Raw genomic sequence first — 15,253 nt, 5'->3', positions numbered from 1 at the left:
TTCAATTAGAAAAAAGTTTTTCTAAGCAGGGTCGCCTTCGGAAGTAATAGAATAAAACAAAAGGAGAGTGAAGTGGAGAGAGGGAGAGGGGGTGAAAGGGAAAGAGAAAAGTAGAGGGAACAATAAAGAAACATTTAAGAGATATAGAAGGAAAGATAAATAAATTGTAAAAGAAATATAAGGAGAAAAAATGATATATACAAAGCAAGAGAGCAGGAGAAAGGGGAAAAAGAGAAAGATAAAGAGAAAGCAAAGTGTAAAGGGAAAGGGAACAAGAAAAGCAAAACAAAAGGATAAAGTGAAAAGAAACAAGTAAGGAAGGTTAAGTTCGGGTATAACCGAACATTACATACTCAGTTGAGAGCTATGGTGACAACATAAGAAAAAATAACCATGTAGGAAAATGAACCGAAGGAAACCCTGGAATGTGTTTATATGACATGTGTATCAAATGAAAGGGATTAAAGAGTATTTTATGAGGGAGTGGGCCATAGTTCTATAGGTGGACGCCATTTAGGGTTATAGCCATAAAGGTGGATCAGGTTGACTCTAGAATGCGTTTGTACGATATGGGTATCAAATGAAAGGTGTTAATGAGTATTTTAAAAGGGAGTGATGCTTAGTTCCACAGGTGGACGCCGTTTCGAGATATCGCCATAAAGGTGGACCAGGTGTGACCCTAGAATTCGTTTGCACGATATGGTTATCAAATTAAAGGTATTAATGAGGGTTTTAAAAGGGAGTGGTGGTTGTTGTATAGGTGATCGCCTTTTCGAGATATAGCCATAAAGGTGGATCAGGTTGACTCTAGAATGCGCTTGTACGATATGGGTATCAAATGAAAGGTGTTAATGAGTATTTTAAAAGGGAGTAATCCTTAGTTCCACAGGTAGACGCCGTTTCGAGATATCGCCACAAAGGTGGACCAGGGGTGACTCTAGAATGCGTTTGTACGATATGGGTATCAAAAGAAAGGTGTTAATGAGTATTTTAAAAGCGAGTGATGCTTAGTTCCACAGGTGGATGCCGTTTCGAGATATCGCCATAAAGGTGGACCAGGTGTGACCCTAGAATTCGTTTGCACGATATGGTTATCAAATTAAAGGTATTAATGAGGGTTTTAAAAGGGAGTGGTGGTTGTTGTATAGGTGGTCGCCTTTTCGAAATATAGCCATAAAGGTGGATCAGGTTGACTCTAGAATGCGCTTGTACGATATGGGTATCAAATGAAAGGTGTTAATGAGTATTTTAAAAGGGAGTAATCCTTAGTTCCACAGGTAGACGCCGTTTCGAGATATCGCCACAAAGGTGGACCAGGGGTGACTCTAGAATGCGTTTGTACGATATGGGTATCAAATGAAAGGTGTTAATGAGTATTTTAAAAGGGAGTGATGCTTAGTTCCACAGGTGGACGCCGTTTCGAGATATCGCCATAAAGGTGGACCAGGTGTGACCCTAGAATTCGTTTGCACGATATGGTTATCAAATTAAAGGTATTAATGAGGGTTTTAAAAGGGAGTGGTGGTTGTTGTATAGGTGGTCGCCTTTTCGAGATATAGCCATAAAGGTGGATCAGGTTGACTCTAGAATGCGCTTGTACGATATGGGTATCAAATGAAAGGTGTTAATGAGTATTTTAAAAGGGAGTAATCCTTAGTTCCACAGGTAGACGCCGTTTCGAGATATCGCCACAAAGGTGGACCAGGGGTGACTCTAGAATGCGTTTGTACGATATGCGTATCAAAAGAAAGGTGTTAATGAGTATTTTAAAAGCGAGTGATGCTTAGTTCCACAGGTGGATGCCGTTTCGAGATATCGCCATAAAGGTGGACCAGGTGTGACCCTAGAATTCGTTTGCACGATATGGTTATCAAATTAAAGGTATTAATGAGGGTTTTAAAAGGGAGTGGTGGTTGTTGTATAGGTGGTCGCCTTTTCGAAATATAGCCATAAAGGTGGATCAGGTTGACTCTAGAATGCGCTTGTACGATATGGGTATCAAATGAAAGGTGTTAATGAGTATTTTAAAAGGGAGTAATCCTTAGTTCCACAGGTAGACGCCGTTTCGAGATATCGCCACAAAGGTGGACCAGGGGTGACTCTAGAATGCGTTTGCACTATATGGTTATCAAATTAAAGGTATTAATGAGTATTTTAAAAGGGAGTAACCCTTAGTTCCATAGGTGGACGCCGTTTCGAGATATCGCCATAAAGGTGGACCAGGGGTGACCCTAGAATTTGTTTGTACAATATGGGTATCAAAAGAAAGGTGTTAATGAGTATTTTAAAAGGGAGTGATGCTTAGTTCCAGAGGTGGACACCGTTTCGAGATATCGCCATAAAGGTGGACCAGGTGTGACCCTAGAATTTGTTTGTACAATATTGGTATCAAAAGAAAGGTGTTAATGAGTATTTTAAAAGGGAGTGATGCTTAGTTCCACAGGTGGACGCCGTTTCGAGATATCGCCATAAAGGTGGACCAGGTGTGACCCTAGAATTCGTTTGCACTATATGGTTATCAAATTAAAGGTATTAATGAGGGTTTTAAAAGGGAGTGGTGGTTGTTGTATAGGTGGTCGCCTTTTCGAGATATCGCCATAAAGGTGGACCAGGGGTGACTCTAGAATGCGTTTGTACGATATGGGTATCAAATGAAAGGTGTTAATGAGTATTTTAAAAGGGAGTAATCCTTAGTTACACAGGTAGACGCCGTTTCGAGATATCGCCACAAAGGTGGACCAGGGGTGACCCTAGAATGCGTTTGTACGATATGGGTATCAAATGAAAGGTGTTAATGAGTATTTTAAAAGGGAGTAATCCTTAGTTCCACAGGTAGACGCCGTTTCGAGATATCGCCACAAAGGTGGACCAGGTGTGACCCTAGAATTTGTTTGTACAATATTGGTATCAAAAGAAAGGTGTTAATGAGTATTTTAAAAGGGAGTGATGCTTAGTTCCACAGGTGGACGCCGTTTCGAGATATCGCCATAAAGGTGGACCAGGTGTGACCCTAGAATTTGTTTGTACAATATGGGTATCAAAAGAAAGGTGTTAATGAGTATTTTAAAAGGGAGTAATCCTTAGTTCCACATGTGGACGCCGTTTAGAGATATCGCCATAAAGGTGGACCAGGGGTGACCCTAGAATTTGTTTGTACAATATGGGTATCAAAAGAAAGGTGTTAATGAGTATTTTAAAAGGGAGTGATGCTTAGTTCCAGAGGTGGACACCGTTTCGAGATATCGCCATAAAGGTGGACCAGGTGTGACCCTAGAATTTGTTTGTACAATATTGGTATCAAAAGAAAGGTGTTAATGAGTATTTTAAAAGGGAGTGATGCTTAGTTCCACAGGTGGACGCCGTTTCGAGATATCGCCATAAAGGTGGACCAGGTGTGACCCTAGAATTTGTTTGTACAATATGGGTATCAAAAGAAAGGTGTTAATGAGTATTTTAAAAGGGAGTGATGCTTAGTTCCAGAGGTGGACACCGTTTCGAGATATCGCCATAAAGGTGGACCAGGTGTGACCCTAGAATTTGTTTGTACAATATTGGTATCAAAAGAAAGGTGTTAATGAGTATTTTAAAAGGGAGTGATGCTTAGTTCCACAGGTAGACGCCGTTTCGAGATATCGCCACAAAGGTGGACCAGGGGTGACCCTAGAATGCGTTTGTACGATATGGGTATCAAATGAAAGGTGTTAATGAGTATTTTAAAAGGGAGTAATCCTTAGTTCCACAGGTAGACGCCGTTTCGAGATATCGCCACAAAGGTGGACCAGGTGTGACCCTAGAATTTGTTTGTACAATATTGGTATCAAAAGAAAGGTGTTAATGAGTATTTTAAAAGGGAGTGATGCTTAGTTCCAGAGGTGGACACCGTTTCGAGATATCGCCATAAAGGTGGACCAGGTGTGACCCTAGAATTTGTTTGTACAATATTGGTATCAAAAGAAAGGTGTTAATGAGTATTTTAAAAGGGAGTGATGCTTAGTTCCACAGGTGGACGCCGTTTCGAGATATCGCCATAAAGGTGGACCAGGTGTGACCCTAGAATTTGTTTGTACAATATGGGTATCAAAAGAAAGGTGTTAATGAGTATTTTAAAAGGGAGTTATCCTTAGTTCCATAGGTGGGAGCAGTTTCGAGATATCGCCATAAAGGTGGACCAGGGGTGACCCTAGAATTTGTTTGTACAATATGGGTATCAAAAGAAAGGTGTTAATGAGTATTTTAAAAGGGAGTAATCCTTAGTTCCATAGGTGGACGCCGTTTCGAGATATCGCCACAAAGGTGGACCAGGGGTGACCCTAGAATTTGTTTGTACAATATGGGCATCAAACGAATGGTGTTAATGAGTATTTTAAAAGGGAGTGGGCCTTAGTTCTATAGGTGGACGCCGTTTCGAAATATCGCCATAAAGGTGGACCAGGGGTGACTCTAGAATGTGTTTGTACGATATGGGTATCAAATTAAAGGTATTAATGAGGGTTTTAAAAGGGAGTGGTGGTTGTTGTATAGGTGGTCGCCTTTTCGAGATATCGCCATAAAGGTGGACCAGGGGTGACCCTAGAATGCGTTTGAACGATATGGGTATCAAATGAAAGGTGTTAAAGAGTATTTTATGAGGGAGTGGGCCATAGTTCTATAGGTGGACGCCATTTAGGGATATAGCCATAAAGGTGGATCAGGGTTGACTCTAGAATGCGTTTGTACGATATGGGTATCAAATGAAAGGTGTTAATGAGTATTTTAAAAGGGAGTAATCCTTAGTTCCATAGGTGGACGCCGTTTCGAGATACCGTCATAAAGGTGGACCAGGGGTGACCCTAGAATTTGTTTGTACAATATGGGTATCAAAAGAAAGGTGTTAATGAGTATTTTAAAAGGGAGTTGGCCTTAGTTCTATAGGTGGACGCCGTTTCGAAATATCGCCATAAAGGTGGACCAGGGTGACTCTAGAATGTGTTTGTACGATATGGGTATCAAATTAAAGGTATTAATGAGGGTTTTAAAAGGGAGTGGTGGTTGTTGTATAGGTGGTCGCCTTTTCGAGATATCGCCATAAAGGTGGACCAGGGGTGACTCTAGAATGCGTTTGAACGATATGGGTATCAAATGAAAGGTGTTAAAGAGTATTTTATGAGGGAGTGGGCCATAGTTCTATAGGTGGACGCCATTTAGGGATATAGCCATAAAGGTGGATCAGGGTTGACTCTAGAATGCGTTTGTACGATATGGGTATCAAATGAAAGGTGTTAATGAGTATTTTAAAAGGGAGTAATCCTTAGTTCCATAGGTGGACCCCGTTTCGAGATACCGCCATAAAGGTGGACCAGGGGTGACCCTAGAATTTGTTTGTACAATATGGGTATCAAAAGAAAGGTGTTAATGAGTATTTTAAAAGGGAGTAATCCTTAGTTCCATAGGTGGACGCCGTTTCGTGATATCGCCACAAAGGTGGACCAGGGGTGACCCTAGAATTTGTTTGTACAATATGGGCATCAAACGAATGGTGTTAATGAGTATTTTAAAGGGGAGTGGGCCTTAGTTCTATAGGTGGACGCCGTTTCGAAATATCGCCATAAAGGTGGACCAGGGGTGACTCTAGAATGTGTTTGTACGATATGGGTATCAAATTAAAGGTATTAATGAAGGTTTTAAAAGGGAGTGGTGGTTGTTGTATAGGTGGTCGCCTTTTCGAGATATCGCCATAAAGGTGGACCAGGGGTGACTCTAGAATGCGTTTGAACGATATAGGTATCAAATGAAAGGTGTTAAAGAGTATTTTTTGGGGGAGTGGGCCATAGTTCTATAGGTGGACGCCATTTAGGGATATAGCCATAAAGGTGGATCAGGGTTGACTCTAGAATGCGTTTGTACGATATGGGTATCAAATGAAAGGTGTTAATGAGTATTTTAAAAGGGAGTAATCCTTAGTTCCATAGGTGGACGCCGTTTCGAGATATCGCCATAAAGGTGGACCAGGGGTGACCCTAGAATTTGTTTGTACAATATGGGTATCAAAAGAAAGGTGTTAATGAGTATTTTAAAAGGGAGTGGGCCTTAGTTCTATAGGTGGACGCCGTTTCGAAATATCGTCATAAAGGTGGGCCAGGGGTGACTCTAGAATGTGTTTGTACGATATGGGTATCAAATTAAAGGTATTAATGAGAGTTTAAAAGGGAGTGGTGGTAGTTGTATATGTGAAGGCGTTTTCCATATCGCGACCAAAATGTGGACCAGGGTGACACAGAACATCATCTGTTGGATACCGCTAATTTATTTATATATGTAATACCTGCCAAGATTTTAAGGGTTTTTTATTTCGCCCTGCGGAACTTTTTCATTTTCTTCTACTTAATATGGTAGGTGTCACAACCATTTTATAAAGTTTTTTCTAAAGTTATATTTCGTGTCAATAAACCAATCCAATTACCTTACCATATTTCATCCCTTTTTTCGTATTTTGTATAGAATTATGGCATTTTTTTCATTTTTCGTAATTTTCGATATCGAAAAAGTGGGCGTGGTCATTGTCGGATTTCGTTCATTTTTCATACCAAAATAAAGTGAGTTCAAGTAAGTACGTGAACTAAGTTCATTAAAGATATGTCGATTTTTGCACAAGTTATCGTGTTAACGGCCATGCGGAAGGACAGACGAAAGACTGTGTATAAAAACTGGGCGTGGCATAAACCGATTTCGCCCGTTTTCACAGAAAACAGTTAACATCATATAATCTATGCCCCTACCAAATTTCAAAAGGATTGGTTAATTTTTGTTCGACTTATGGCGTTAAAAGTATCCTAGACAAATTAAATGAAAAAGGGCGGAGCCACGCCCATTTTAAAATTTTCTTTTATTTTCGTATTTTGTTGCACCATGTCATTACTGGAGTTAATTGTTGACATAATTTACTTATATACTGTAAAGATATTAAATTTTTTGTTAAAATTTTACTTTAAAAAATTTTTTTTAAAGTGGGCGTGGTCCTTCTCCGATTTTGCTAATTTTTATTAGGCGTACATATAGTAATAGGAGTAACGTCCCTGCCAAATTTCATCATGATATCTTCAACGACTGACAAATTACAGCTTGCAAAATTTTTAAATTACCTTCTTTTAAAAGTGGGCGGTGCCACGCCCATTGTCCAAAATTTTACTAATTTTCCATTCTGCGTCATAAATTCAACTCATGTACCAAGTTTCGTCGCTTAATCTGTCTTTGGTAATGAATTATCGCACTTTTTCGGTTTTACGAAATTTTCGATATCGAAGAAGTGGGCGTGGTTATAGTCCGATATCGTTCATTTTAAATAGCGATCTGAGATGAGTGCTCAGGAACCTACGTACCAAATTTCATCAAGTTACCTCAAAATTTACTCAAGTTATCGTGTTAACGGACGGACGGACGGACGGACGGACGGACGGACATGGCTCAATCAAATTTTTTTTCGATCCTGATTATTTTGATATATGGAAGTCTATATCTATCTCGATTCCTTTATATATGTACAACCAACCGTTATCCAATCAAACTTAATATACTCTGTGAGCTCTGCTCAACTGAGTATAAAAACGAGAAATAACCAGAAAGAATATGTACATAGAAAAATAGAAAGAGGTTACGAAAGGAGCAGAAAAAAGAAACGTCTAAAGAGAAAGGTAGAGACAGAGAGAGAGTGAGAGAGGGAGAGGGGGAAAGAGAAGGAAAGCTAAAGAAATAGGAAAAGAAATAAAAAGGGAAAAATGATATAGACAAAGAAAGAGCGAAGGGGAAAGGGGGAAAAAAAGATAAGAGAAGGAAAAATATAAAGGGAAAGAGAAAAAGGAAAGAACTAGAAAAACGTATACATAGAAAAAGGTAAAGAGATGACGAAGGGGCAGAAAAGAAAGATACATTTAAAGAGAAAGAGAGAGAGAGAGAGGGAGAGGGAGGGAGAGAGAAGGAAAGATAAAGAAATGGTAGGGGAAATAAAAGGGGCAAAAATAAAGAAAATGATACGGACAAAGAAAAAGAGAAAGGGGATATATAAAAAGATAGATGGAAGGAAAAATAACACAAAAAAAAACAATGATAAAGTTAATCTTTTCCAGCAATATATGGCCCAAGTTTACTTTGAGAAAACTCGCAGATGAGGCTCTGGCCCAATGAGTCTTATAGTTGCTGACTCTCTCGCCAGACTGTTCGGCAGCGCATTCTGCGTTGTATGTTCAACTCAGAACATAGACTCTCAGCCCAACATTGACTTCCGCTTGAAAGAAGCTCCGGTATTCTAACAGAGCAGCTGCTATTCTGGATCTGCATTCTGAGACACTGTCTCCAATCCCCTATGGTATTTTCGAGCCATTTGTGTACAAAACGTTCTTGTGTAGGTTATTGTTTGTTTTCTGGTCTAGCTACATTTTATGTTTTACTTGACTTCCAATTCTACTTTATATCTTTTTTGAATGACTACCGACCTGAGAATATCATACCTCGAAAGTTGATAGATAAGAATCTTCGATTTCAGTTTCTCTATGTGGCGGTAGACCTCCTTTTCGATGTTCAGGAGGTTTGGCTTGGCCGGCTGCGGGATTAGCTCAATAATAGCGTCCAACGTTGTTATAGGGCATGTACGCATGGCCTCAAGTAAGTCGTTGAAGTTTTGTCTGTGATTGTCAACCAAGTTGTTATCAATTCCCGGGCTATCGATTCACAGGTTATAATGCGTCTTATTATTATGGTATGCATCCATGTGAGGATATATATAGGACCTGCAGCCATTTGAATAGTATTATGTTCTTTGTGACCCTAGGCATATGGAGTCACAATATTCTTACAAAGGTGCTGGGTGTCAAAGATAGCCAACCCCCAAGCACTTTACTTCCATATTCCAGTGCTACGCTATCTAAGGTATTGTTCATCTTTGATGGGTTGATATTAAGGCTCAAACTAGCGTCCCATTTCTTTGCCATTTTCAAAGCTCTCTGTACGACATAGTATGCTCTCGAATTTACTCTTTGCAATAATTACTATATCACGCGCGTAATCTTGTCGTCTGATATCATTGTCTGATAGACTTTTCTGGAGTTCATCCACTATTGGGCTGCACTGTTCGCCACCTGGTCTTTTGTTTTTAGTTGAGAGTGCGATAGCAGTAAAAATACTTCAGTTGCTTTCTAGTATTATTTTTTTCGGACTGTTTGATGTTTCGTTTTGGGGTAGGTGTCAACTTTCAAAATATTATGCTCTCTACTCTTTCACAATTGAACCTTTGAAACAATACCTTGCCAATTTCATGCGTTACAGTTCACGCATTGTCCTATTTGAATTTCTACGAAAACTTTCCCCAAACATAACAAATAATACTTTCACTCAACCCATGCACATGCATAAAATTGTAAAACAAAATGAATATTTTCATGTATAATTTTAGCCACACTTTAAAAAGTTCTTAATTTCAACTGCGTAGCTAAACATTTCCATTCATAACCACATCATTTGTGTGTGTGTTATCTTTGAAATATGTACTGCACTTTGGTCCAATTATTTGCTACTAACAGACCTACTGAGGTGCAAATATTAGTAGTTTTAGAAGTTCATAAATAAATATATATACACACTAGGGTGGTTTTAAAAAATCCATGTCGGTTTTTTTGGGGCACCCCCCTAAAATGTTTCATTTTGTTAGATTTTAAGATTGCCAAAGTTTGAGCATAATTCGAAGATATTAGCCCGTGCCACTGCGGCGTCAAAGTTTTGAAAAGTTTTTGGCAGTTTGGCGATTTCAACGATCCATATCTCTGGAAGGGCTAAAGCAATTTGCCGTCTCATAAATCAAATTAAAGACGATACTGTATATAATATCTTATATGCAATAAAAAATTTGCTTGGTTTGTTTACAGCCATTCGGCTCTTTACGGTGTTTTGCACTGCCGGGTCAAACAATGCCAGGGCAATAAGTTCAGGACTAAGATACCACAGGTGATTTATCTGATTTATCATATTGTTAATTACTTTTGTCAGTGCTTTCGTATTTCAATAGATTTTCAATGAGGTCTAGGTGTTGTTTTTGTGCTAAACACGCTCTGGGGGCGTTAAACCAAGCTTAACAGTGGCCACAAATGGCAGGGGTTAACATCTTCAAATTGTGCCTAAACTTGGGCAATCTTAAAAGCTAACAAAATGAAACACTTTAGGGGGGCGCCTCCAACAAAATCCTGACATTTTTTTTTACCCTATAAGGTAAAACCACCCTAATATGCACATCTTAAAGATAAACAAATTTCAGTTGTATGCCTTAAATGTCTATTGAGAAAAATTATCAAAATCGACACTAAACCAAAATTTAAAACTTAAATGAGGTATCTGAAGAACCTTAAATTTTTTTTTACCCTATGAGATAAAACCACCCTAATACAAAATTGTTAACTAAATATGTATGAATTTTTTGAACTACACCAGTTGGTTATGCAGTTGACTGCAAAAAAATGAAACTTTGAGCAATAAAAATCAATGTTATATTATTATTACAAAATATTTTCCTTTCAACTTAACAGATTAAATCGTATAAACTTTTAGGTTTGTTGGCACAAATATGCCTTGAACAATCATTGTGTTAAAAGTATTCATATAAATTTATGTTTCTACATTTGCTATTCAAGTGCATATACACATATCTATATTTAAGTATGTAGCACACGTACATTTATAATCTAACTTATTCAATTCGCCATGTTTAATATCAAATATATAATCAAAATACTTTGTTATCTCTTTTCATTGACGTTTTGCTGCTGCGTCTGCTGCTTCTGCTGACTCTGCTGCTGCCATTTGCCACAAACGTAACGAACTCTCAACAATTCGATTTGCACCTGCCACATGATGCTTTTACCGATTCCCACAACCCGTATGGAACTTTTCAAACTTGTAATCGACTATATAAACGTGTGTGTTTGTGTGTGTGTGCACGTTGGTATGCGTTCAGATATGGACCGCACTTTGAGGATGTGCAACGCGTGGGACAGCCAACGAATTTGACGGTGCAAGCTGGTAGCAGCATACATTTGAATTGCAGAATATCGCTATTACAAGATAAGACTGTAAGTTGTTCAAGTAGAAATATTTATTAAGTATGAGCGTATATTTCAAAAAAGAAAACAGAATTGTAGTAAAAGTAGATAAACTATGCATACTAACAGTGATTGTCTGTCAAAATGAGAAATTTTATTTTATGTACGGCGGCGAACACCCAAAGAGCAAATTTCATTAACTAATTTCTTCTATTTTTACTGTCATAAATCTTGTAACTAGAATTATGCAAATCAAACTCAATAACGTTTTCAAAAAAAAAGTGGAAAATTCGAGAAATTTTTACAAAAATTATTATAAATTATTGACAGCTTTCAAAGCCCACGCGAACCTTACGAGACCTATAACTTGCCCTTTATCTGACAAAATTGAGTGAGCTTCAAAACTGTATGCTAAAAAATAATTCAGAAAACTCTAAAAAAAAAATTGTTTAAATTTTTAACGAAGTTTTGAGTTTTTAGAAAATATGTTTGACATTGGTTTGCATAATTTCAGTAATAAAGTCTATAAAATTTTTTTTTTCATATTTTATTACTGAAAAAAGAAAAATTGAATTCACAAAATTAAATAAAAATTGTCAAAGGTATTTTATGTTTTCGCTGCTTCTTAAAAATGTTTGCTGGTGATGGGAATCCAATTGATATGTAAAAGTCATTAGACTCAGACAGTGTACATAAACCGGTTCGAAGCAAGAAATTCTGTCAATTAGTAGAATAAGAATCCGCGAGCGCTGAGTTTGTAAAACTTTGCCCCCAATGAGAGCCATTACCACTGTGTCAGCGCCACGTCGAACGAACACTCCTCAAGGGTTACCAAAAGTTTTCCAAAACCCTACTTTACTATGCGGAAGGTTTCCTTGTAAGACCCATAGCATCACACTTCCGTCGCTACGGCTACGTCCTCATAAAGAAGCACCGTTTCTATAGAGCTTTCCATTTTTGGCGTACGAGGGGATTGCTTCCATCCATACTTAGAAACTGTTTCGATACGATAATCATTTTATCGGCACAATCGGACTCTAAGCGCTGCCTTACTTTTTGGATTCCAAGAACGCCGTGGTCTTGTTGTCACTTTCTTAAAAATAAAAGTAAAAGTAAAATAAAGGTTTAATTGAAAGAAAAATAAAAGTAAAAGCAAAAGCAAAAATAAATATAAAAGTAGAAATAAAAGTTAAAGTAAAAGTAAAGGTAAAAGTAAAATTAAAAGTAAAAGTAAAAGTAAAAGAAAAAGTAAAAGTATTATCTGTATTTCTGGTTTTTCTGTAATATCAGCCAAAGTAAAAGTAAAGGTAAAAGTAAAAGTAAAAATAAAAGTAAAAAAAAAATAAAATAAAAGTAAAAATAAAATTTAAAATTAAAGTATAAGTAAAAATATAACTAAGTAAAAATAAAAGTTGAAATAAAAGTAAATGTAAAAATAAAAATAAAAGTAAAAATAAAAGTAAAACTAAAAGTTAAAAAAAAGTATAAGCAAAAATACAAGTAAAAGTAAAATTAAAAGTTGAAATAAAAGTAAAAGTAAAAATAAAAATAAAATTAAAGTTAAAAAAAAGTATAAGCAAAAATATAAGTACAAGTAAAAATAAAAGTAAAAGTGAAAGTATAATTAAAATTAAAAGTAAAAGTAATAGTTAAAATAAAATTAAAAGTAAAAGTAATAATAAAAATAAAAGTAAAATTATTAGTAAAATTAAAAGTAAAAATAAAACTAAAATCGAAGTAGAAGTAAAGGTAAAAGTAATACGGAGCTAAATGCCACATTTGTGTGTTTCAGGGACTGCGATCACGTTTTGATAGGGACGGAATTGTATTTGTATTCTTTGATCATTTCAGGACTACTTTAGGAATATTTCGTAAACATTTCGGAATGGCCTCAAAAACAGTAGATTATTTCATGCATATATTTGAAGGTATTTTGTTGTAATTTAAAGTCAATTTCGAGATCACTTTTGGGTTATTTTCGGAATCATTTCGAGAATACTTCGAGAGCAATTTGAAACAATTTTAAGATCAGTTCAAGATTATTCAAAGATAATTTCGATACTATTTAGAAACCCTTTGAGGACTGTTACATGATAACTACGGGATATTTTCGGAATCATCTCGGGACTATTTCTAAATCCACATATTTTTAACAATGTCAGGATAAGCTCGGAATTATTTTAAGACCATTTCGAGACTATTTCGTAACCAATTGTATAAATTTGAGGATCATTTCAGAATTATTTATGATAACATTTCAGTACAACTTCTGGATCATTTCGTGAATATTGCGAAAATTACAAGATCACTTCAGAATCACTTCGAAATTGTTTTCGTAATTATTTTGAGACTACTTCGAAACCGATTTTGACTAAATTTCGGATTATATAATGTGCGATAGCCGGAGGCGAGATTTTAAGCAGACCTTCTCTTCCAATTTGCGTCGTGCTCCTTTCAATTTTTCCTGCTCCGAACGGCAAAGCAGATGACTTTTCACTGATAAGCTTTCCATGGCAGAACTACACTCGGAGTTCTTGGCGTGAACTGAGGATCTTCGGTGTGGTAAGCTGCCAACACACCTCGATTGCTTGGCAGATTACTTCAGTATAATTTTTGGGACAACCTCATTTCGAAATATTTTCGGGAAAGTAACATTAATATTTGAAGTAAACCTTTGAATTTTATTATTATTACTGGTTTTTTCAAAAACAGTTTAATCATTGTAAATTAAGTTTATTTTCAGGTGTTTAGTAGAATTAAAAATAAATTAAATAAGCTTTTTAAAAATTTACAAACTGAAGACATTTTTTTAGCTTGTAGTTAAATTTAGTTAAAAAAATATCAGCATCTGTTTTTTAGACTTTAATTATATGACATGTGTTATCGGCGTAAATTTTTAACAGTCACTGTATATCAGTCGAATGGAAAAAAAAATAAGTAAAATACTTTCGCTGAGAAAAACCAAATTGGCAATATTAGTTATGCATTTTCTGCTCCCCACGTGGCGCTCATCTCTCGTAATTTGTACTTGCCACAACCTACGCGTGCACTCTCCTTAAGCAATGTGGCAATCACATCTTCCCTACTCTGCCAAACAGCTGCTACTACTACACAAACAATTGTACAAATGCCCGACGGGTAACGCTCAAAGACTTTTCAAGTTCCAAGCCGCATAAATGAATGAAATTCACATCGGTATTTAGTTTTTATTGTTATTGTAATTTTTGTTTTACCTTTTGTTCACTGAATGAATAATAGTGGGTCTCAAGTAGTCACAGTGATGGAAGAGTGAAAATAGCAAAAGTTCTTCTTGCCACAAATATTTCGTTTTTTTTAAGACCCTCTTAACATTTGCACCCCCTCTACCTGAAACCTCTCTCAACTCAACTGCACAAAACTTGTTGTTGGAATTGTATATAAAATGATGCAATGAGTGCATACTCAATCCATTGACGCATACATAGAGTGATTTAAATTCGCTTGCGGGGGGTAGGTAATAAAAAACAGTGAAGTTTTTGCAAATGAAAGAACAAAATAGTGCCGTGCGGTTTTCCTTTTACCTTTCAACTTTTACGTTTAGATGGCTACCCTATTTTATTCGCATTATAAATTATTTATTCAAGTAATTACTGGTTGAGTACCCGAAAATAACTCATTTGAATATATTAAACTGTTTGTTTGTGTGTGTCAAAAAAAATTTAAGAACAGCGATTGCACTTTATGCCCCCCAACGCCAATAATAATGCTTTGTGAGATTTCTTTGCACTTGGACAAGTTCAATCAAAAAGGTTTTATGTACATATCTTCTTTAAAAGTAAAAAATACAGTTTTTTGATAAAAGTAATAATGAATCAATCTTGCCAATAAATGCTACTTTGGACTAGGTGGGCAACTGAGAAGTAAATTTCTCTCTCGGCGAAGAAAATCATACTCTACAAGTAATTTATTGTGCCCGTCCTGCTATATGGGGCAGAAGCATGGACCATGACAACAACAGATGAAGCGGTTTAGGGAGTGTTCGAGAAAAAAGTTCTTCGAAGGATTTATGGACCTCTACGCGTTGGCGATGGCGACTACCGAAGAAGATTTAATGATGAGCTGTACGAGCTATACGCAGACATCCACGTAGTCCAGCAAATTAAAACGCAGCGGCTGGGGTGGCTAGGCCATGTTATGCGAATGAAAGATGATGCTCC

The 15,253-nt window shown here is 36.8% G+C and overlaps 1 protein-coding gene across 2 annotated transcripts in view; it reads left to right on the top strand.

The window, feature by feature from the left end:
- Nucleotides 1-15,253, top strand: part of dpr20 (defective proboscis extension response 20) — a 311,446-nt gene that overhangs the window by 259,035 nt on the left and 37,158 nt on the right. For both annotated transcript variants that reach the window (XM_067757671.1, XM_067757672.1), the window contains exon 4: nt 10,973-11,087. In XM_067757671.1, the coding sequence (XP_067613772.1) occupies nt 10,973-11,087 (115 nt within the window). The remainder of the gene's footprint in view (nt 1-10,972; nt 11,088-15,253) is intronic.

The sequence above is a fragment of the Eurosta solidaginis genome, chromosome 5, assembly GCF_040869045.1.
Source record: "Eurosta solidaginis isolate ZX-2024a chromosome 5, ASM4086904v1, whole genome shotgun sequence".
NCBI lineage: Eukaryota > Metazoa > Arthropoda > Insecta > Diptera > Tephritidae > Eurosta > Eurosta solidaginis.
The sequence above is the reverse complement of the archived record's forward strand: the minus strand, read 5'-3'. Positions and strand labels throughout refer to the sequence as shown.